Source organism: Oryzias latipes, chromosome 16 (assembly GCF_053564925.1).
Source record: "Oryzias latipes strain Hd-rR chromosome 16, Olatipes_Hd-rR_3.1".
Classification (NCBI taxonomy): Eukaryota; Metazoa; Chordata; class Actinopteri; order Beloniformes; family Adrianichthyidae; genus Oryzias; species Oryzias latipes.
This window is the reverse complement of record NC_136252.1, coordinates 28,476,905-28,500,615: the sequence shown is the minus strand read 5'-3', so window position 1 is coordinate 28,500,615 and position 23,711 is coordinate 28,476,905. Positions and strand designations below refer to the sequence as shown.

The 23,711-nt window shown below is 40.4% G+C and overlaps 1 protein-coding gene across 2 annotated transcripts in view; it reads right to left on the bottom strand.

Annotated features, from left to right (window-relative positions):
• The window catches only part of drd2l (dopamine receptor D2 like), a 32,089-nt gene extending 9,440 nt beyond the window's left edge, over positions 1–22,649 (bottom strand). Inside the window, exons 1-3 of one of the 2 annotated variants that reach the window (XM_023963811.2) lie at positions 22,447–22,649; positions 7,031–7,429; positions 6,132–6,241 (exon numbers count right to left, since the gene is read on the bottom strand). In XM_023963811.2, the coding sequence (XP_023819579.1) occupies positions 6,132–6,241; positions 7,031–7,402 (482 nt within the window). In that variant the 5' untranslated portion in view covers positions 7,403–7,429; positions 22,447–22,649. 2 annotated transcript variants of the gene reach the window in all.
• Positions 22,650–23,711: the final 1,062 nt, after the last annotated feature.

Here is a 23,711-nt window from a genome sequence, read left to right as displayed (position 1 = left end):
TAGTCTAAAATGGGCAGGGCCTGTTCACACACACATTCAAATGTTACCAATGTGATCAGGTAGATTCTGGTAGATCAAATTCTGTTTTTTTTTTTTTTTTCAACTTGTCCTGTCCAACAGCTGGGCAGACAGATGAGAGCTGAGGGCCTCTTGTGTTGGACATATTTTACAGTAACAAGAGGGGTTATTAATCTTCAGACAAACCAAAGGTATGTCTGAATAAACCCCTTTGTAATTGAGGCCAAACTTTATTAATTTCAATCATGTCTGAAAATCTTTGGTGTTGGACCGGACGGAAAAGGAAAGAGGGGAAGAAGAGAGAGGGACGTTAGAGAGAGGGGGGGTAGGAGGGTGATAATAGGAGGGGAAGGGGGATAAGACCATGAAGCAGCATAAAGCAACAAGTTTACTGGTTGTTAATCATTATGGTAAGGTTCAAATGTAGTAAAAAAAAAAAAAAAAAGGGCGGAGCCTGTCCACACACACACACTCAAATGTTATAAACACACCTGCTAGCTGCAAAAATGTCCACCTGTCGACATGTACACAAAACAGATAGTGTTCACACGCATACTTATGCCTTAAAACCAACTAGTGTGAAATATTTCAGTCATTCAATCATGCAAACTGTTAGTGCAAAGGTGAGCTAACACCTGTGCTCAGGTGAGTGTTTATGTTCTTCTAAAATGGATGGTGGAACGTGAAAAGAAGGAGGGAGAGTGCCCAGCCATCCCCACCCCAAGACCCCCACCGCAGCAGCAGCGGCAGCCGGAATCCCCCCAACGCCACACGGGAACCGGCAGGGAACAACCGCCGCCCGGGCGACCAAGCCCGCCACCCAGGCCAGGGCCAGCAGGGCCGCCGCAAGGCCCCCAGAGCCAGAGGCCAGGGAGGCACGGAGGGAAAGAGAGCGCCGCCCCAGCCCAGCCAGGAGAGCGGCCCCCGCCACGCCGGGAGAACCCAACGCAGGGCCCCACCGGAGAAGGACGCCCACAGCCCCAAACGAGCACCCCACAACCACCCAGGAGTTCCGGGCATCCCCCCGCCCCAACCCCAGGTACGAGCCAGGACCCCCCAAGGGAGACCCGCTCCGCACTCCAGGCAGCCATCCGCCCGGCCCACGGTTGGTCCAGGGAGGAGCGAGGCAGGGGCCCGCCGCCCCCGCCCAGGAGGGGGGAACCCCGGGGAAAAAAAGAGGGCCCACAAGGGGGGTTGTAAATATGGCCCGACCAGGCTCGGCCACAGTTGGAAATTTGGCGGGGCCCAGCACTCAGGAGCAAGGACCAGAACCCACCCCCCAGGGACCAGACACCCCCGGCTCAGATGTAATGTGAACCCCCCCACCGCGCGGAGAGAGCACCGCCGGGCCCAGGAAGCCGGCACCCCGGGGACACGGCCGCCGTTGCAAAGGGGCCCGTACCCCCCACCAGGGAAGAGGTAGGGGACAGATGGACCCAGGTCCCACCTTCCTTGCAAAATGTGTGTGCGTGTATGTGTGTTTGAGAGGGTGTGTGTGTGCATGTGTGTGTGTTTATGTTGGGATGTATATATTGAGGGGGGAGGGGTGTGTGTACTAAGGGGGGTGCAGTTAAAATTGGCGGGTAGGGCACTAAGGGGACATCTCCTGATTGCTCACAGTGACGTCCCCTCACCCTCCCCACCAAGGGGCCCTAAATGTCTAAGGTGCGGTTAAAATTGGCGGGTAGGGTGCTAGGAGGACATCCGCTGCTTGCTGGCAGTGATGTCCAAGCACCCCCCCTACCAAGGGCCCTACATGTCTAAGGTGCAAATAAAACCGAAAGAGGGGGGGCCCACTCCATACGGCAACCATAGGAGGGGGGCCACTGCCTAGTAAACCCCCCCCCCCAAGGCTCATCGCATGCTAAGCCCCCCACCCCCTCACCCTATTACGAGGTTATATGAGGAAGGGGGTAAGTTGGACAGCTGATAGACTGTCCCCCGGTGGTCAAACAGCTGTCCCCCCCCCCCCCCCAGCAAGGGGGCCAGATCAAATTCTGTTTAAGGAGACGAACAACCAGATACAAGTGTTCAAAAGGTTTATCGTCCATAGGAAGTGTCCACCCTCCAGCAGTTTAAACGCTCCACCCAATCTAATAAATCAATTAAAAAAAAACCTTGAGGTTCCATGGTTCAATGGGTCCAACTTTGCTGTCTCAGTCATGTGGCTGAGCCCAGCCTCTACGCTCCAAGCACCGCTCATTTAACTCCTGTGGTGTGCCTTTCTTCTGTTTCAAGTCCTGCTGTTCATCCTTTTTGAAGGGTCAAAACACCGACCGACCCTGATCACACACCTGCGACTCATTAGCAGATTTGTCACGAGACATTTAAAGGCCCTTGGAGTTTTAAGCTGCACAACCAGGATCAATGACAAAAAACAAAAATACAAAAACCAAAATGGTACAAGAAGGTACAAGAAAATAACCCTTTGACACCAGCATTCCTGCTGGCTCCAAAATTCTTCAAACATGTCAACATGTACACAATACTGCCACATTTCACACGCACATACATATGCATACAAACCAACACACGTAAAGCATTTTATTCACCTGTGCCTGAATGATGTTCTGCTGGGGTGGATGATGGAATGTAAAAAAAAAAATAGGAGAGTGCCCGGTCATCCCCATACCCGACACCCAGTATAGCAAATAGAGGAAATCCGCCCGCCCGGAGAACACCCCCAGCCACAGACGAGCAACCCACCACCACTTAAATCCCGGGGAGGAGCCAGGGCCCCCCATGGGAGACCCGCCCCATGCTCCAGGCGGCCACCCACCTAGCCCGCGGAGGGTCCAGGAGAGAGCAAGGCAGCGGCTACCCTTCCCCCACAAGGGACAGGGAAGATCAGAGATCCCACCTTTCTTGTGTGTTTGTGAGTGTTCAAGTGTATGTTGAAGTGTATGGTGTTGTGGGGTAAAGGGTGTGTGTACTAAAGGGTGCAGTTAAAATTGGCGGGTAAGACATCTTCCGCATGCTGGCAGTGATGTCAGAGAACCCTCTCACCACATGTCCAAGGTGCAATAAAACCCGAGAGGGGACGGACCCGAATCCAGGTGGCAACCATGCCTGGAATTAAAAAAACATGTATTTTGCTGGCAAAAGTCTAGTGAATAGACCAAGTCAGGGTTCTCCTAGTAACAAATATTTAATCATATATAATCAATCACATTTAATTTGACCGTCGTGCAGATGTAGGGCGGTGGACAGGTAATTCAACCTCCAATCGTAAGATTGGATTGAATTTGGTTCAATTCCCGCCTTTCCCGCCCATGTGTTGAAGTGTCCTTGGGCAAGACACTGAACTCCACCTTGCCTCTGGTGGGAGGTTGGCGCCAGTGTTTGGCAGCGGAGCCGCCACCAGTGTGTGAATGTGTGTGTGTGACTGCAAGTGCTTTGGGCCTTTGAGGAAGGTCGAAAAGCGCTATACAAGTATACGCCATTTACCATGTTAATTCACAACATTTCCCCTTTTTTTTGCTTTGCAACATTTATTTTATTCATTATTTGCACATTAGAACTAAAGTGGGAGGTTACGTCCCCAGAGATGGAACATCATTTCAAAAAGTTTCAAGAGATCATAAACGAGAGACAGAGTAGAAACCAAACAAAAGAGTACAAATAGAAACTACACATAACACACACACAGGGGGTCTCAATATCCACATCTATCTAACATGACATTTGAAACATTACTTCACCCAAAATCCTTTGAAAGAACTTTAGAAGAGTCTCAGAACAAGAGGGGTGAATGAAAAACCCTGAAAAACATGCTCAGCCCCACGTTCCAACATCTCTCTGCCTTAAAACAAAAGAATTGATCCGGTTTTCCTGAAGCAGCTCCCAAACACGAGCAGTTTGCCTCTCCAAGGTTTCCACAAAAGAAAAATAAAATCAGTCGAAAGAAATACTGAACTTTGATTGTAAAGCGGAACTCAGAACAATTGTTGTGTGTGCTAGCATTTAGTATTTATATATATCTTGGCAACAACTGAGCTGATGATGTTGGCAGCAGCTGATTTGAATTACAAAAAAAAAAAAAAACTCATAAGGCTGAACTTTATCTGAAGTAAGTGAAAAACATTGATTATATCAAACAAAGCATGCTACTTTTGTTTTCCCCTGATTGAAATTACAGCACATGGAAGCACATAATAGTTGTTTTCTTTAAAAAAAACAAAAAACAAAGTTGACTCAGGTGGATGACTCAGTCTGTTTTGGAAAGTGCTTTATTATTGTCCTTCTTAAAACAATCCCACTTTCTTGCAGGTAAACAGGTATTTTAGCCAAAGTGAAGGGTCTTTACACTCAATCATTTTCCTGATAGTTGAGGGCAGATCTCTTGAACTTAACTCTGAATATCAAATATCAAAAAATAAATATAAGTAAACGTGAAGTTCCACTTCAATTATCTTCTGATATATTTTCGAACCGTTCCCAGTGGTCTTTTAAAAAAAATCATTTTGATGCTATTTTAGTCTGTGTCAATTTCTTAGGACATATTTTGTGCAGAGCAGCAGGAGTTCGTTAGAAATTCGCCTCCGAGTTGTGAGCGAGACCGCTGGTGCGAGGAAAGCCCGCCCCCCGTTCCCCTTTTCATTGCTGAGAGCTTGGACTTTGTGGCCCGCTCAGCTACATACATCACAAACAAGCTCTATGTCCAACTGCATTTTTTTTTGTCAGCTCTTGATACATTTTAAGCTTGATTGTCTTAAAATATGTCCTCCATCATCAGAAAATGCCACAAAAACATGTTGAAAAAACACCATTTTCATCAGAGTGGCTCTTTAATACTCCAACTGAATTACCTGTTGCTGCTTTGTGGATGTCTGCTAGAATTTTTTTCTCTTTCCAGATGACACATTTACAGAAGAATCTGTGCATCTCTTGGTGAAATGTGCATACATATTTAATGTGCGGTGGATGGGAGCACAATATTCTATCTACAGGCCAAAATTATAATTGTGAGCAACATGAGCAGAGGTATGAAAATAACTCTTAATAATCATGGCTAATTATTACAATGAGGCACAACTGAATGTGAGATATTTAGTTACCTCTATAAAAAGCTTTGTGGACACTGACACTGTAAGTCATGTCGTGTGCTTGAATGTTTTGATATTAGCTGTCGAATAAAATAAAAAACTCTTTTTTGGGGTTTTGCAACCTTATTAGACTGAATAGACTTTTACTTAGAAGAATCTGGGTTAAGCCATTCCATGTACTGGTAATCTTTTTAGGATGTATTGGTCTCTTTCTGTTCCGATTTACAATTGTCCTAATTTTCTCTGGTTTGCTATGAAAAATTAATAAAGATTCTGTTCTTAGTGCACTGCTTTACACAATTCCAAACTAATGTGGCCTGAATGTGTCTCTCTGTCAGAGGAATTAGCACACAGCTGCAGATGACCTGCCTGCTGGGTGTCTCCTCACCTCCCACCGGAGCGGTGAGGAGACACTGAGGTTGATGACCAATCCTAAAAAAAGGGTGTCCATGACAAATAGCTGCATAAAAAGAGGGCACAATAACACAGATTTCCCCCGAACTTTAAGCAGAGTGCAGGGTTCTGATCTTGCGCTCAAGTGGAAACATCTTCAAACTTTATTTTTCATTTCCATTGTTCAATTATTTCTGGGAAATCCCAGAGATGCATCTTCATGGACCCTTTTATTCATTCCTAGATAAAAAGCCTGATTGCTGTATGACTTAGCACACCCTCAGCAGCTGAGAAAATGTATCTATTTCCTTTAGATTAAACAAAAATACAAAAAAAAAGCAGAATACATTTATGTTAGATTTTAAAATCACTAAAACCTGCATAATACTTCTTTGCCTTTTTCTCCACTAATTTACACATAGATTATTGTTTTCATCTTAGAAAATTACTGCTTTCCATTAAAAAACAAACAAACTAGATCCTCACCAGTGAAGACTATGGGCAGGAGGAGAAAATAATTAAGCCCATTGCAATGATCCTGTTTTCTCTGCTATTTTAAACCAGTGAAACTTTATATTTTCAAATAACTTAATCAGTTTTTGGAAGCTTTAAGAAAACAGAAATGGGCACCTGAGTTGGAATGTCTTCCGATTTAAAAGTGGAGGATGAATCTACCTGTCGATGCTGATGGCGCACAGGTTGAGGATGCTGGCGGTGCACATCATGACGTCCAAGGTCAGCAGGATGTCACAGTGGATGAGACTGAAGTGCCATTCTCCCACCACCTTCAGAAGGTAAAAAAAAAAACTCATTTATCACGTTTAAACAACACATGTAATATTTTCGGATACTTCATTTATCCCTCAATGGGGAAATTCTTCTCCGCATATGACCCATCCCCTGGGGGATGGGTCATATGAAGGTCATATGAAGATAATATGAAGGTTACTCCTGCTCAACAAAAACAATTTTCCTCTTTAATTGAACTTTTTGTAAAAGTTTGGCCATGATGCTTGTTTTAATTCATGAATGTTCAAAATAAAATAAAAAAAGTCTCCTTTGTACATGGGTATCATTTAAACTTAGTAATTCATTTTTTTTACCAACTGAAATTCCAGCTGCAGTTACTCATCACTTGACTGAAACTTTAAAAGAATAGATATTTGATTTCATAAAGCACAATCAAAAGTAATAAAATTCACATTGCCCAAAACTTGTAACCATGCTACTTTTTTTTATCTTTAGAGGATTAAACACTTTTAAAAATGGAAGTGGTTCAGCAAAAATGCAAAGAAAATACAAACAAATTAAATTCTAAAATGTCCAATGTGTGAAACGGTTTCATATCCTGGTATTGCCTGCCTGATGTGTGTGTTTTAACATTATTAAACAACATTACACGTCTCTGTTCCAATTCTGGATTAAATTATTGATTGCTTTTGTCTAAAATACACACTTTAAACTTGTTTTATATTATTATTGATGGCAGTAAAATAACAATAATTAAACTGTTTTTCATCCCCTAATGCAGCAGTGCTTTGCTGAGAAAAACCCCAAAATGTCCGCCAACACACCTCCAGGTAGACTCCCCAGGGCATGACCAGGGTGGCCAGCAGCAGGTCGGACACAGCGAGGGAGACGATGAGATAGTTGGTGGTGGTCTGCAGGGCACGCTCCCGTGACACGGCTATGCAGACCAGCACGTTACCGAACACCACGCAGAAGATCAGGAGAACCAGGAGCACGGCGTAGAAATTGTACGGGGGAGAGGAGGGCGACGCCGAGCTGGTGCAATTGGAGGAGGGCAGCAGGGTGGAAGATAAGGTGGGGAAGGACACAGGGGAAGACGAGGGGTCATAGGTGACAGAAGAGGAAAGATTTTTCTCAAGAGAGGAGATGGGGAAAGACAGGGAGGACATATCGTCTGAGGCGTTCAGCGAAGTCATGATCTCTCCCCTGTGAGCATGGTCAGGCTGAAAAACGAGACACAAAGAGAGGAAGTGAAAAATAATGACCACAAATCCTCGAATGACCTGGTCTGCATTTCCTACAAAACCCAGCGTCAAATTGTTTCAGTCAACCAAAATAAAGGAAAGGTCGTTGTTAAACTAGAACAGTAACGTTAAAAGACAGCATAAAGGACAAAGATATGATAAATGTTCCCAGATTTTCATGAAACTCTGAACAAACTGAAGTAGAGATGAAAACCTTCAGCCTTTTATTATTTCTTTTTAAGCAGTGACTTAAATTCATAGAACAAAAACAAAACAAAAAACTGTTTAATTGGAAAAATCTCGTAGCAGTTTTTCTGTTTTTTTTTTTTTTATTTTGATCACAAGTCATGCTTTGACGAGGGGCCCATGAGACTCCCTGTAAAACCTATTTACAATCTTTGCTTCCCATCATTACTGCAAGAGTTTATATCAAAAAGTGTCAAATATATGAAAGCGGAGTGTGTTCTCGTTCTCGCATGAAAAATGACTTCAGCTTCAACAGCTTTGGCTTCTACTGACATGTTTTTAACTCAAAAGAATCCCAGAAGAGTTTAATTGGTGACATGTTTGGAAGTAGAGACACAGCAGCGCATTCTACATTCACAGCGAGCTCTGGCACCGTCTCCCCTGAAATGAACAAAGGTTTCTGCCAATCTGACCAACAACAGCGCAGAAACGCTGCTGTGGATTAAAACAATTACAGGAACATCCAAAAAAGATTTAAAGTGACAATAAATTATTAGGCCTACATATTGATTGATTGAAGCATTAAAAACTTTGAGTCTTGAAAATGAGAATATTGTGAATATTCTGAAATCCATCATTGGAGATCCTAATGAGCTTATTAACTTAACAAACCGCGAACGTTTCCAGACCCATTAAAAAGGACTCAGTCTAGTGTGAGAAAACTGCTGGCTTTGCAGATAACTGGAAGAAAGTCATTGCCATTTATTTGTTTAGCTATTTATTAAATGATAGGGACAAATAAATAGATCAACATATTACAGTGTTCCTTCGTTATATTGCAGTTCATCTTTAGCGGTCTCTGAGTTTCTATGATTTTTTTTCAGTGCAATTTAGTTTGCTTTTTTTGTATTTTCTGTGCCCTGATTGGTTGTTGACCTTGTCAATCAATCTCCTCTGCCATGTCTCCTGTACAGAATGCCTTCAAATTTAAATAACTCTATCATCGCGATCAGATTGTCATTTTCAGTCTTTAATACTGGCATTATTTTTCTATGAGGGTTTGAACTTAGAGAGTTAAAACAAGAGAGATGTTCCCTTCTGTCTGAAAAACATGTATAAAGTGTGTAGTGAGGGGTTTACTGCATGAAAAAAATCACAGACTTCACCTATCAGGAGTTCTTTTAGAACACAACTCCCAAAATATACCAGGAAACACTGTAATGCACAATGATGATAATGGATTGGATTTATCTGTGCTTTTCCAGACGCTCATATTGCTTCCATTGTGTCCATTATTCATTCACTCTTCACTCATACTTGGTGATGGTAGAAGCGTGGCTGCCAGTTCGCACTTACGGTCCCTTCACCCGGTATCAATCATGCACATTCATGCTGGTAGGCAGTAGCATTAAGGGTCTTGCCCAAGGGCCCTCACTGGGTGATGTTAATTGCAGGCTATTGATATGGTAATTGCCCCAGTACCATCATTCCCCTCCGGTAATCCAACCCTGGATGATGAACATCTATCCAGACAGTGATTGACAATTGAACACATCACATGACAGAACAATTGTAGAAGGTTAAAATAATCATTATTTACAGAACTGGTTTACTTTCAACCAATGCTTGAGGGAGTTCTGTAAATGTTTGTGATGAGGGACATTCCCTTATAGGGAGTGAGAGACTTTTCTTGATGGTACTGGTCTTTACAAAAAGAGCGTTTTGTCCGAAGGCTGTTTTTCTCTAAGGGACGTCACAGTCCCCTCTTAAGAGAGGCCCTGGTCCCCAAACTGTCCTTCACAAAAAGCCATTGCTAAATGAGCTGGTTGCTGACAGAAGGCTGTACCCACATTTTAACGCAAAAACCGGATGGGGGGTAAAAAGTTTTTGTAGGAAAACTGGGATAACCGCAGCCATGAGAGAATTTTCAAACAAAATGTGTTCAAGAATTTGGGGGAACATCACAAGGCATAGAGCCACCGCACACAGATGAATCCTAGATAGGGGATTCAAATGTCACATTCCTCATGTCAAGCTGCTCCCGAACCAGTGAGGTCAGAAAAGTCAGGGCTGAGGAGAAAAATAAGTGGACTGAATGAAAGAACATTTAGTACTTATTTTAGAAATCAAAGGCCTTTAGTCTGGAGGGAGAGTGGACAGGCACAGAATTTACATCAGCTCAAGTCAAGTGTGAAATTTCCTCAGTCGCTGAAGTAAAGTCAATATACAGTGTAGCCATATACCAGAAAATAATGGAGCACTTTACGTTCCCGTCTGCTGACGAGCTGTGAGAGGAAGCTGGTTTTATTTTCTGGTAGAATCTGCCCTCGCAGTTAAAGACATACCACAAAATGGTGCAATGAACATGGGGTAACTTTGTTTAACTCACCAGCAAACTCTCTCGACATGAACCCAATAGAGCTGTTAAGAGTAACAACAGACCCAACCACATAGATGACTTTTCGGCAAAAGCAACCTGGTTTTCTATTACTTCATGCTATTCATTACTATTAATTACAACTGTCCCAGGTTATTTTTTCGAAAGTAACCCCCAAACGAAAGTGAATCTTACAATCAGGTGTGCAGCCACAAATGTTCTTCAGGTCCAACTTCCCCACATCCCTCCAATTGTTTTCTAATGGCTCCACTGTTGATGAAGACGTAGTATGACAATCCTTTCATGTTGAAGGCCAAAAACAGGTTTTGATGGCACTTTCACAGATGTGCACAATAGTTTCTGCCATGTGCTCAGGAGCACTTCTGCTACCTCTGAGGCTTTTCTTTTAAATGAGCAAAATTAACAAACCAGATGGCTTTTTATTCTGGATCAGCCCCTAGCGAAACTTTTTATTATTATTATTATTAAAATAAATTTAAGCAACTGGTTTTTAATCATCTGGAGTATGGAGTATGCATATGTATATGTATATATATATATATATATATATATATATATATATATATATATATATATATATATATATATACCGTAATTTCCAGACTATAAGCCGCTACTTTTTTCCAGCGCTTACAGCCGTGCAGCTAATTCAGAGACGCGGCTAATGTATGGATTTAATTGGTGGCCGCCATGTACGTATTTTCGGACACAGTGAATGGTTTGAATTCTCTATCCAACTCCAAGCACAAGTCATTTATTTTTCAACACTCCTCTAAGCAGCCAAACAGCATGGACTTGACTTCAGGTCTTAGACACTTCAGTCATGGTTCAACAAAACGAAACACGCATGCCCAGCCGCATCCCAGAATCCTTTGGTGCCATTAGACCCAACGTGCACGTGATCGCCGCTACAATATGATGAAGATTTCAAGTTAAAAGCAATCGTTAAAAGGAGCGTGAAAAAATCCACCATCACCAACGGGTTTGGAAAAGCCGGTCAGCTGCGTGACGGAGAGAACAGCGCATGGTCCGGAGTGAATTTACCTATGGGTCATAGTGACTCGGCTGGCTGCACGTAAATATGTGGGAATAACATCAGCCTTTATTTTGTCGGGACACGACTGGAAACACAAATTGACGTGATCGTTTTAACGGTTATTAAGGACTGAGCGGAGTTTTGCATTGAAACGCTCACAGCCTCCGTGTGAGCTGGAGACTGCGTGTCGTGTGAGCTGCGGGGCCGATGGCAGTCTGAAGGCTCCCACACGTAACAACGCATCCGCCCCTCATACACAAAACGTACAGTATTAAGTCCGATTGCTCTGCACAGACACGATTTGCTCCGTTCACCGGCGCAATGGGGACGAAGCGCTCCTCCTTGAAGCCGCCCTGGCCAGAGCTGTCGGAGTAGATAGGAAGGGGAGACAAGGAGCGTGCGGGAGCGCGGAGCGCAGAGGCGTCGAGCCATTCTGCAGGCTGCAGCCAGGGCTTACTCGAGGCGTCCGCGGAGCAACAGTGTTTGTTGTGGAAGGAAACTTCTGACGCACGCACCGCGCTAGGGCGGGTATCGCGCTGAGGCGCGCGCTTTTCAGTCGCCGCTGCTTTATTTTGCTGGTGTGTATTTTAACCAGTCCTGTTACTCCCGTAACGCTGCCGCGACACAAGCGGAAGGAGAGCTTTACCCGTTCACCCCTCCATGCACTGCTGATACTTGCTCATTCTTAAACACGTACAACAGAATGGCGAGCCGGGCATTGGCCCCGCCTTTAGCCCCTAAGACTCATGGGAAATGGGGGATCGCGGATGTAAATTTCCTCATCATAACTGAGGGATGTAATGTTGATTATATGGTTACTGTTTGTAATTTTATGTATGATACCTAGATTGTCAATAAGTAAAAAAAACTAAAACAATAAATAAATAAATAAATAAACCATAACTGAGGAACTTGTGAACAGAATAGATCTCCATGCTGTTTAGCAGATGTATATACACTCAAATACATGAGCCTGAGGCAAAGCTGACTCCACCCACTGTGTGCTAATAAATCACACTTAATCTGGGAGTCAGGACGTGACCTGTCAGGATGACAATGTCGCTTAATACATGCGGCTTGTACTCCGACACGGCTTGTGTATGTATAATAGTAGTTAAACACGTGAAAATGGGTGGGTGCGGCTTGTAATCGGGTGCGCCCGGAATTTACGGTATATATATATATATATATATATATATACCTGGAGCAGGCAACAAGGAAAGCTTCAACAGCTAAATACCTTCAACGAGTAAGGCAAGTCCTGAGAAGCCAGCTCAATGGCAAAAATAAGACCCGGGCAATAAACAGCTACGCACTACCAGTTATCAGATACCCTGCAGGAATAATAAGATGGCCAAAGGAGGAGATACAGACCACGGATGTTAAAACATGAAAGCTCCTCACCATGCATGGAGGGTTCCTTCCCAAATCCAGCACCCTGAGACTGTATGCTAGCCGCAAGGAAGGAGGCCGAGGACTAGTGAGTGTAAAAGTCACTATCCAGGATGAAACATCCAAGATGCATGAGTACATCAAGCTCAAGGCCCCAACTGACAGTGTGGTCAGTGAATGTCTCAGGCAATGGAGAGCAGAGGATACAGTGCTGGAGGACAGATCCTCATGAGAGGACAAACCCCTGCAGGGGATGTACCACCGGACCATAACTGAAGTGGCTGATATCAAGAAGTCCTACCAATGGCTAGAAAGGGCTGGCCTACAGGACAGCACTGAAGCACTCATAATGGCAGCTCAGGAACAAGCCCTGAGCACCAGAGCAATAGAGGCTCAGATCTACCACACCAGACAAGCCCCAAGGTGTAGGCTGTGCAAAGAGGCACCTGAAACAATCCAGCACACAACTGCAGGATGTAAAATGCTGGCAGGTAAAGCATACATGGAGCGCCCCAATCAAGTGGCTGGAATAATATACAGGAACATGTGTGCAGAATATGAACTGGAAACCCCAAGGTCAAAATGGGAAACACCTCCGAAGGTGGTAGAGAATGAGAGGGCAAAGATCCTGTGGGACTTCCAGATCCAGACTGATAGGATGGTAATGGCGAACCAACCAGACATAACTGTATTGTGAATATAAAATGCTCCCAAAAAGCTATAAATGCAAAAAACAGATAAAAATAAAACAGAAGAACATCAGCTAATAGCTATACTGCATAGCCAGTTGTAATTGATTTATTTAGTCCATAGTTGCAGCTCTCTTGTCCCTTTTTTCCACCATTGAAGGTTACATTGCTCAAAAGTGAGTGTGAGCACCTTTTCTCTCAATAATACTTAATACTAACCTCACATTCAAGACCTAATGTTATCATACAACTTTCTATGAAATCCCTTATTTATTTATTTTTGCACATAAGCCTTCATTTTTAATGACATGGATGTTTTTATTATTGGCAGTTGCCTGTAAGCAGCTCTGTAAACTGTCCCTGGAGGAGATTAGTGCTCAGCTGTGCTCTAATCCACCGGTTCATGGCCGCTGCCGCCAGTAAAAGGTTGGTTTAATTTCATTTTAGGATAGAGTTCCTCCCCACCAATGGGAAATGGGACAGCAGGTGCTCTAATGTGCTAACAGCCCAGAACACCTGTTTGTGGGTGTGATGAGGTCATTTAGAAGTGAAGCGGAAAGAAAGGATTATCCACATCCAAGCAAAAATGCATAATCTTTAAAAGAACCCATCTTGCTTGGAAAATTCAGTTATTCCCTGAGGGTTCTTTTTTTTCTTTTAAGTTCATGTTTTTCTACTTAAGTAATTATGGATCAGTGCAAAAGCTGTATGTATCTGTCTGTCAGTCATTAAGTCAAAAATCCATTTAAGTTTTTTCTCTGCTGTGGAAATAAAATGACAAACAGAGAACAGGTTTTTTGTGTTTATTACTGTATGAAAGGTTCATGAAAATAATGGAACCTGCTGCTCCCGAGCAACATCAATATTTTCACCCATGTGCAGGCTCTCCATTTGTATCAGTGAGATATTCAGGTATCGTCGCAAGAATACAGAGCCTGTCACATCAAGGAGTTAGAGGAAAAAAGATGTGATCAGTCAATTAACCTTAACCAAAGGTGATGTTTCTGTCACCAGCGCTGTGAACTAATCAGAATGTGACAACATTATAAGATCAATAAATGTTCCCGTCTCACAGAAGTTAGAGGTGTATCACTGACTGTGGAGCATGGATGCAACTCGGTTTGATATTGACTTGAACCAGATGAAGGATGAATGGGGAGCATCACAGAGGCTTTGTTTCAGCGTGGAAAGAGGTCAGTCGGATTATTAGAGGGGGAGGCGGCAGGGATGGCACTCAGCCGGGACCAGAGATCACATAAAACTGCTATTGCCAGATTTTTAAGAGTGCAGAATGATTGTTCTCTAATGAAATTGCTGATGATAACAAATAGCACAGCTTAAGTCATTGCTCTTCACATTTACATTCCTACAAATGAGGTTCAGTTTCACTAATCATCGTTTTTATTGGGGAATAATCATTTGAGAAATGTTATTTGTTTTTTAATAATGATAAGTGTGGACTTCCTACAAGCTCAATCCTGATTGGTGTGAGTGGTTGCTATAGAAACAACAACTCGACAGATTTGGTCTAATGACTGCAACTGAATTGATTTCAGTCAAGTTCTCCTTAACAGTCAATAAAAACCACATATTTGCTTGCTGTGAATGCAAATTTCCTTTTTTTTAATACAGGCTTACGTTTAAGTTCCCCTCAAAACACCCGAAAGACAGCATTCCTGGCAGAAGAAGAAATAAAAAATGAATTTGAGCACATCAAAGGCAGAGATGCCCCAAAGACAGGCAGCCAGACAAGGAAAAGACTATTAACTAATAACAGACTGTAGCTCTGCGCTCCTGTGAAAAGGCTGGTGTTGGTAATAGGAAAAGGGGAAAATGAGCTTCTCCAACTGAACTAGATCCTTTTCTGCAGAGAGCAGCTCAATTTAAAACTCAAATATTTTGCTTTGTTTAAAGAAGCCAAAAACCTCAAATCTTGATTGTTTATTTTTTGTAAATTAACAGAAGTCTATGAAAACAGGAAAAACAAAAAACAAAAAAACCAACAGCAGTCATTTCAGATTTGCATTGTGAAAACAGCTGACAAAAGCTAAAGCTTTCCGAGACTGTCGATGGGGAACTATGTCGGACCCCCTGCTGTGTTTAGCGGTGGTTTTTACCACAAAGGCGGCACATGAAAGTAGCAGATGACAAGAGCCTGCGACAGAAAAACTGAGATGAAAGTTTTAAGCACTGCAGTGTTGCAAAGACTGATCTGTTACCGTCAGAACTGTGACCGGAGAGGCTAAAACTAGACCTTACATGCTGATAAAAGACAACAGAAACAATTCTTTTTTTAAATCCTGTGATTTTTCACATGCTCTCTGCACTCTCTGACTTTCCACTATCACAACTTTAACACAGACATTTCTATTCGGCTCAAAAGAAAGACAAGCTTTTTGATAGTTTACTTAGGTGTTTGATCTTTCCTGTTAAGAAAGATTTTTGGTCTGATGCAAAGATTTGACTGTCTTATAAGGAAGAGACTTTGAAAGCACTACTAATAACAGATTTTGTGATGAAGAACGAGACACAATCCTGTGATGTAACTGTGTCTTCATGGAAAACATACATAATGATAAATCAATGAATTATTATATTAAATACAATTTATGTGAGACGTCTATTTTTCTAAATGGAAGCTTTTAAAAACTCAATTAAAAAAAAAACAACAAATAAGAGAAAACATGGATTTCATTGAGTTTTGTTGAGGCTAGAGAAGAGTTAAATAAAGCACATCATTGTTTAGGCTGGTGGAATAACTCTATTCAATTTGTTTCAGCTCAACTTCAGACACAACTTAAAATGCAAACCTATATAATTTTATTTTAAAAAGCATTACTAAAACTCAGTACACTAACTACGCAGAGAACCCAATTAACCAATAAATCGTATCCATCTAAACAAGTCTAACTTGTGAAACATCAGCGATCCATGACTTGCCTGAGTTGAGGCGACCCAATGAGCATTTTGGTTTTTTGTGGGGAAAAAGGCTGTCAGTTGTCCATGACCATTGACCACATAGAGAGATAGAGAGCATTGGGTGGCACCACTGGTTCATTTGTATTTGGCCAATTTAAAACCAGCTTTTCAAACTTTTTCAAACAGGGACAACAAAACCTCTTGACTCCATTGGAGCCAAAAGGTACTTCCTGTTTGGAATCCTAGGGGGGGGGGGGGGGGGGGGTCACTCAGTCCAGTTCTCTTATACAGTCAAGGATTTAGACCTAAACATTTGTTCCCTTTATCCCGGTAAGACTACAGATTCCAACGCACACGGCTAAAAACAGAAAAGAAATCAAAAAACTTCACAGAACCTATCCCTACCATGATGGCCAATTTATCTTGTTTTTCATCCTAACAATTATTTTTCAAAACACCCAGTGGCTAATCTCTGACTTAAAGTGGGACAGCCTCACAGCCTTTTTTCAAATGCAGAAGCAGGCAACCAGTTTTTCACATTTTCTGGCACAGTGTCATGCAAAGCTTTTGGGTTTTGTAGAATAAACAAAATAACTTAACAGGCCTTATCTGCATCTCTCACAGAGCTGAATTATGTTGCTTGGTAACTGTGAATAAATCCCAAACTCCTGCAACTTTTACTTTTTACGGTTTTGTGTAGATCTCACCAAATCCTTCATGTCCATCACCTACTTTCTGTTATCTTTTCAACTTATCGGTTTGGTTACATTTTTAAATTTGGATATTAAGCTAAGTTTCCCCTTGGTAAAGTTTGCTAAAGTTTTGTCTTTAAAGCCATGTTTAACTATGTGGCAACATTTGTTTTCTTCCATGTAAATGACGAACAGGAAAGAGTGTCTGAATGCAGGAAATAAAACAGATCTTTGCAATCACAAACATTTTTCTATTTAAAAAAGAACACTGAACACATTCAGACCACGATAAACTCAGCAAACACGTTTCTGCAAGATATGCTTTGAAATGCAGGATAAACCAATGTTTATATTCACACATTTATATTACTTACTTACACAACAGGCAAGAATACAAACACGTTCGGATTCTGACACATTAAAACAACCAATGTCATCTGATTCAGTGAGATATTATTTTTAAGGCCAGGTCTTATGATCTTGGAGTCTCCAGGAAGAACAAAAACTTCCAGTTTAACCTGAACAACAAATGTAAGAAAATTCTGACATTTGGGAAATTTCTACATGGAGAGTGATGAAGTTTTGGGGAAATTGTTTTCTGTTTATGTTTAAAATGATGGGGGGTTATTAAATAAAACTTACCTTATAAGGTACCTTTTCAAATCTAAAAAAAAAAAATCCAAAATTATTGTTGGTACTATTTTTGTTTTAAAAGTTACAGCAAAACACCAGTTAAATTGAGGATTTTATTTTCATCTACTAAGTAAAGTAAAGTTGGTTGTATGAAATTATTGAGGTTGTCTTGGCTGCATTGACTATTGAAGTCTTATGGCCATGTCACATGGCCACTATAAACAACACGTCTGGAATTTCTGTCTTTCATTGTACATGTGTAATTTATATAAGTACATAATATATGCATATTATATAAGTGTTTCTTATGTTTGTCATTTAAGCAGTCCAAAATTTTGGATCGGTTGAGAATTACGCAGTTTATGCGTATTTTACAAAGTTTAGACACAATTATTCTGCAAATCTTAAGCAGCTGTGCGTGACTTTTGCAAGATGCACACGCAAATTTGTGGCTTTCCACAACCGTTTCACGTATGTCCTGGTTTCTCTAATAAACTATTCACACATGTACCATCGATGTATAACTTTCTTTTTGTGTATACCGCACACATATCACAAATCTTGGGCCAGATTTAGCTTTAACGTTGATTCACATGTTATTTGAGTGATTTATTTGTACTTCTAATGTGGTTCATTAACTAACTTTTCTCACTTTTTCCACGTATGACCAATTTTCATTCGTGCAAGATGTACAAAATGTTCATGGTGGCTGTTTGGAAAGCGAGGCTCTAAGTAAGTTTCCATTGCATAGCATAGCATGAAAAACCCAACAAAACTAGCCAGTTAAACAAGACTTTTCTCCCATTTTATGTTGCTAAAACCCCCCCGTTAAACATTCCTTTGCACATTTTTAAAATGCTATTTGTCTGCACTTTCTATCTCATTAAAGGTTTGTTTGAATTTTCATTCATGAAGCCCAAAAGGAATTTGAAAAATGATCAGGAAATGTTTTCTTCTGAAGGTTATACTTTGTTCCTTTCAAAGAGGTCACACTTTAAGAGGATTTACTGCAATATAGCACAACTTTGAAAAGAAAATGCCAGTTTGCTTTTAAAAATTGCAAATCTAATAAAAATGATTTCTTTCATCTCTTCACCTTTCCTTCATCTCTATTACTCCACTTTACAGTGATTGTCTAATTACGTAAGAAACCTGCGGGAAAAAAAGCTCCATACTTCATCATTTTCAAATATCCATGTGAACCTCAATGTTAGTCTTGAAGATTTGTGAACGTAGTTATATATTCTATAAAATAAGTTTTATCTGTAACAAGTTTTTAAGGAGGTCATTAATACTTTAGCTGGGATTTTTTCTGAAGATCAACTATTTTCTGAAACTTTCAAGTAAAAAAAGTTTCCTAAAATGTTGAAATATTCCCTTTTCTACTCTCAATTACCAAGATTTTAAACAGTAACACCCAAACTTTTGAGACCATATCTATTAAACATCATTGCAGGAATTCTGTCCGGATTCAGCTTTGGTCTGCTCCGTGCAGCAGCTCCTCCAGCGCTGCGATCCATCTGAACCCGTGTTTTACAGGGGAGGCTGGTAATTACAGATGGAAAACAAGGCTCTCACACACCTCACAATAAGCCTTTTTACTGGAAAAAAAAAATTCCAACAACTTTGTAGTTAAATAAAAAGTAAAAAAAGGAAAATAGACAAAAGAAATTCTCCACTCCAAACTATTTGATGCTTGCAAAGATTTTAAACCTTGTTTTGAGACATTCAAGACAGTGTACCAGAATTAAATTGTTTTAACTTATCTTTGGTCTACACCTTTCCAGGCTTTTCTTAAAATCAGCACAGTCAAACAGAACTAAGATCTAAAAAAAAAAGAGGACATTATTGTTAAAATGAATCTAAATCATTTTGCTTCATCCTGTTGACAATAGACAGACTTAAAAAATGCCCTAACATTTTGGTTTTAATTCTAAGGATGTTATTCTAAAGTTCAATAAATGTTGAAAAGTTAGACTGGCATTCAGTGTCATAATTTTAGAAACAAAAATTTACACTTATGTTCTAAGAATAAGTGCTAGTTTTAGATTTTTTGAGGATTTATTAAGATGGGCCAATTTTTTTTAACCAAGATTCAAATTCAAATTAATTTTATTTATATAGCACCTTTCATGACAGCAAAGACAGCTCAAGGTGCTCAAGATTACATTCTCATTTTGTTCACTTTTTCTTTTTATGAGTCATTTCCACAAGTTTTATGTCACTAATCAAAGTAAACTACAATGAGGTACATATAAACTAAAAGAAAAATCATTTGCTTAGAACATAGAATAAATCTACTTATTATTGGGCTGTATACCATTGAATTTGAAGTATTTCTATCTAACATTTATCCTTCTTAGCTTATTTTTCCCCTTTTGAATGTTTGTGAAGAACTCCTTTTTTCGACATTTTTATATCTTAAGGATAGAACACTTTACTTCTTTTTAGTACTTAAGATTCATGTACTTTTGCTCATTTTGGAAAAAAAAAATCAAAAAACATCACAGTTTGCGCTCTAAAAGCTTCAAGAAACTAAAAAATGATGTTTGGCACTTTATTTGTTAAGAAGCCTGTGTTGCATCTGCAAGGATGGCAACATTTATTTAGACAAGATCAAAAGAATAATTCTTTATTAAGTATTGATGATGAACAACTTTTACAGAAGCATTTTCACTCTCTAGAAAGAGATGCTTTTCAAGTGTGTGCGATGTAAACCAGCAGGGTGTCACATGCACAGGCTCAAAGGGTGCTAAAAGTGAGAAAGCTCTCAGAAGCAGAGGAAGCGGGAATGTGTTGCTAATGTGTTATCAGCAGATCATGGAGTTGTAGTCGATGCTTCTGCCTCATCCCGTTATCTGGCATGAATGAATAATAACTCGAAGCAGCATCACTGCTTTTCAGGGACAGATTAATCTAGGGATGCCTTTATGATTCTGAATATGATTTTTTTTTGTCCTGAAGAACACAAGGCAGGAACATAAATTGGACCAGCTGTGTTAAGCAAACTTAAATCAAAAAAGCTTTAAAGAAAAAAAAAGAAAATAACTTTGTAGAGAAGATTCTTTGCCATGCTTACTTTTCAAGTTTTAATTTATAATTCTCTGCAAATTTCCTCTTCTGGACTCTGTAGAAACTAAACCCTGGATTTGTTTCCTGTTATGTTTTAGTTCGGGATTTTTTGGGATCATGATGTTCAGTTCAAGTTTTAAAGCAAAGTCAAGACCGTCCAAAGGACTTTGACTTTATCCTTGCACAGTCCGCTGCTCTTCAGAACACAACTCTTATCTTATCGCTCCATCCATTCTGTTCCGGATGCATTTGACAGGTCTATTACATTCTTGGCCTTGTCTGCCCCCAATTCTATTGAAAAAAAGGATTAAGGGTAAAAAAAAAAAAGAACAAAAGGAGACTTTTTTAAATATAACCCTCTTTTGTAGTTTTGATTTTTCTTAGGCTCTAATAAGCTAGTCTTCAATAAATATTTTGTTTTCTTTATACTTTAGAGGCAGATTTGAATGATGTCCAGCTGCAGTGTAATCGGCCCTATGCTAAGACCAGGGCAAAAATAAATAAAAAACAATTGTGCTTTTCAACCATCAGCTCTGATTAAAACAGAGCAAAAATGCACAAAATATTACGTTTTATAAACATCACATCAACATTAGGGGCATATATTAATGTGAAGGATAAATTTGACTTGCAGATGTCTTCATTTTTCATCAAACTGTAAATTTAAGATGCTATCTTTTAGAAAAACACTTCATGTATTTTTCCCCTTTGCCCATCATCATAAAATGCATTTGGATCTTATGGTAATGCACACTAAGACACTTATAAAGTAATGAAACTGACGGGCTGCTCATTAACCCAACTACAGGTTAGACATACTATAGGTGTTCGCTGACAAACAAAAGGATAGAACGTGTAGTAATTACTCATCCCAACAATTAATGAACAAGCAAAGAGATTTATTTCAGTGCTGAGTCAAACTTGGAGACGTCGGCCCTGAGGCACTGTTCCCCAATCAGCCAAAAACATCCATTATTTAAAGTTTGGGCATCCTTGTTATCATTTATTTAAAACGAGTCGCCTCAGCTTTTGGAAGTCAATCCCAAACGACGTGCGCCCGATGCTGTAGACGAGGAAACAGACATCCAACTTGGACTGCTCGTGAAAATGGGTCAGTGGGAAGAAAATAACATTCCAAACAGCCACAACTTTTTCTGTTTGCAAATGAAGAATGTGCTAATTCAAAAAAGAAACTTCAAACTAACAAAAAGAAATCACATGGCACAGATGGTTCACACATAGGGGGTGGCAATAAAACCGGATGTAGGCGCTATTTTCACACCTGTGCACGTATCCCACAGCCGTCTCATTATATGCACAGATTTACACAGAATTCAACCGTGAGCTAAACAGAACATAAATCTACCACAGCGTCATTTTGATCTACCAGGAATGCAAAAACAGCTAAATGTGCCAAATAAAGAATCACTAAATAATGCAGCAACGAAATAAAATGGACGATAGTTTTTAAAAAGTTAATAATCATGAGAATAGTAACAGAATAATTCAGATTATTGCCCAGAACAGTTTCAAGACTGTGGCAGGACTCTCACTCGATCTCGTATTGCTGTCCGACTTTCCTTCTCATTCATAGCCTCTTTTTGATCACAGAAAAAAATATAACTTTAACTCTTTCCAGAACTACAGGTTTATCCTAAATTATGATTTTAATTAGTATCCAGTTCTTCAAACCATCTTTAGAAATATATATTTATTTAAACTGAAACGTGTTTTAATATTGTTGCTTTCAATACATAAAACATTTAGAACATTTAGAATCTTTTTTTAAAATATATAAATATTATTCTGTTGATTTTCCCCCTGAATTCTGTCTCAAAAGTCTGAAGAACAAACTTCCATGCAGATAAAGTTTCCCCTTAAAAGACTAATTGAACAAAAGTTTATCCACTTTAGCATTATAAAATGCTCTTTCTTAGCCACAGATGCAGAATGAAAATGCAGTCATTTCTTTAACTTACTGTTCTTGTCTCTTGATGTTGTGTTGCAGATCAGAGGAGACCGACAGGCTGACCGTGAGGCTGCAGCTCCCATCAGCAGTTTCCAGCCATCTCTCTGACCCCGGCTCAGTCTGGGGGAAACGATCATCCGCTCCAAGCTGACAGCGCTTTCCCCCCTTAGTGTGTCGCCACTAAATTCAGCTCGGCAGGAGCGTGGCAGAAGAGAGGTGCAGTTAGGCAAGGAGGAGGAGAGAGGGAGCGTGATGCCGTTTCATTTGTTGGTGTGTGAAAGAGCAGACACTCTGTTGGCTGAGAGGTATAAAAAGAAGGTGGAGTCAGGCACATTTTAGTTTTTGTCAAATTAGACATCATGCTCCTAGAGCAACAAAAAGATTGGATGTCAAGGGCGAGTAACATGTTAGCCTTCAGCAGACTTTAAATCTGAGCTCAGTTAAGCATAAGAAGCAGCTCATCTCTCAGCTATTTTGCTTTACCTTCCATTTGTAGGTAATGAGGGGAGCCAGGCAGCTTGGTGGAAGGACAAAGCAGTTTGACAGAGTAAAAACAGTGAAAAACAATCAAAGATCCACCTGACAGTCTGAAAAAAAAACAATTAAACAATTAGTGGAGGGGAAAAAAAGTTATTTTAATTCTCTGTAACATTCCTTTTTTTTTTCTGGTTTACATAACCCTATTGCTATCCAATGGGGTCCAGATGACCCGATCCTTACATTGACGTGTTCTACCTACCATGACAAAGGTGGATAAAGGTGGAAAGATTTCATGTAATCCGTGGACACCAGTGAAGATCACAAATCATTGAAGAAAAAAGGTTCAGCGCACTGTCTAGTGGGTCTAGATGACCCAACTCCCAATGTTAAAGTGCCTAGGATAGCACAAGGGTTAAACAGATAAAGAAAAACACTTGAGTAGATGACCTCCTTATAGGCATATTAAAGACCATCTCCAATGAAAATTATGTTTGGTATTTTTAACATGTTCTTGCAGCATTTTTCGAACGATGTAGGAAAAATATTCAGAAAAAAAAGCTTAAAATTTAAATTTTGAGTACTTCTTTATTCAGATCTACAGAGCCCCTAAAGGGCCATTGAAGAAAAAAAAATGTTTTAAAGCAAAAAAAATAAACAACCGCTTAGTAATGCTAGGATGGGGGTGTGAGGGGCTGTAAGCTAGCAGGAAAGAGTGTAAACAAAGTCTACAACTCTAAGGGCAAACTTCTGATGAACTCCTGGCGCTCGGCAGAAACTATGTCCTAAAAAACAACA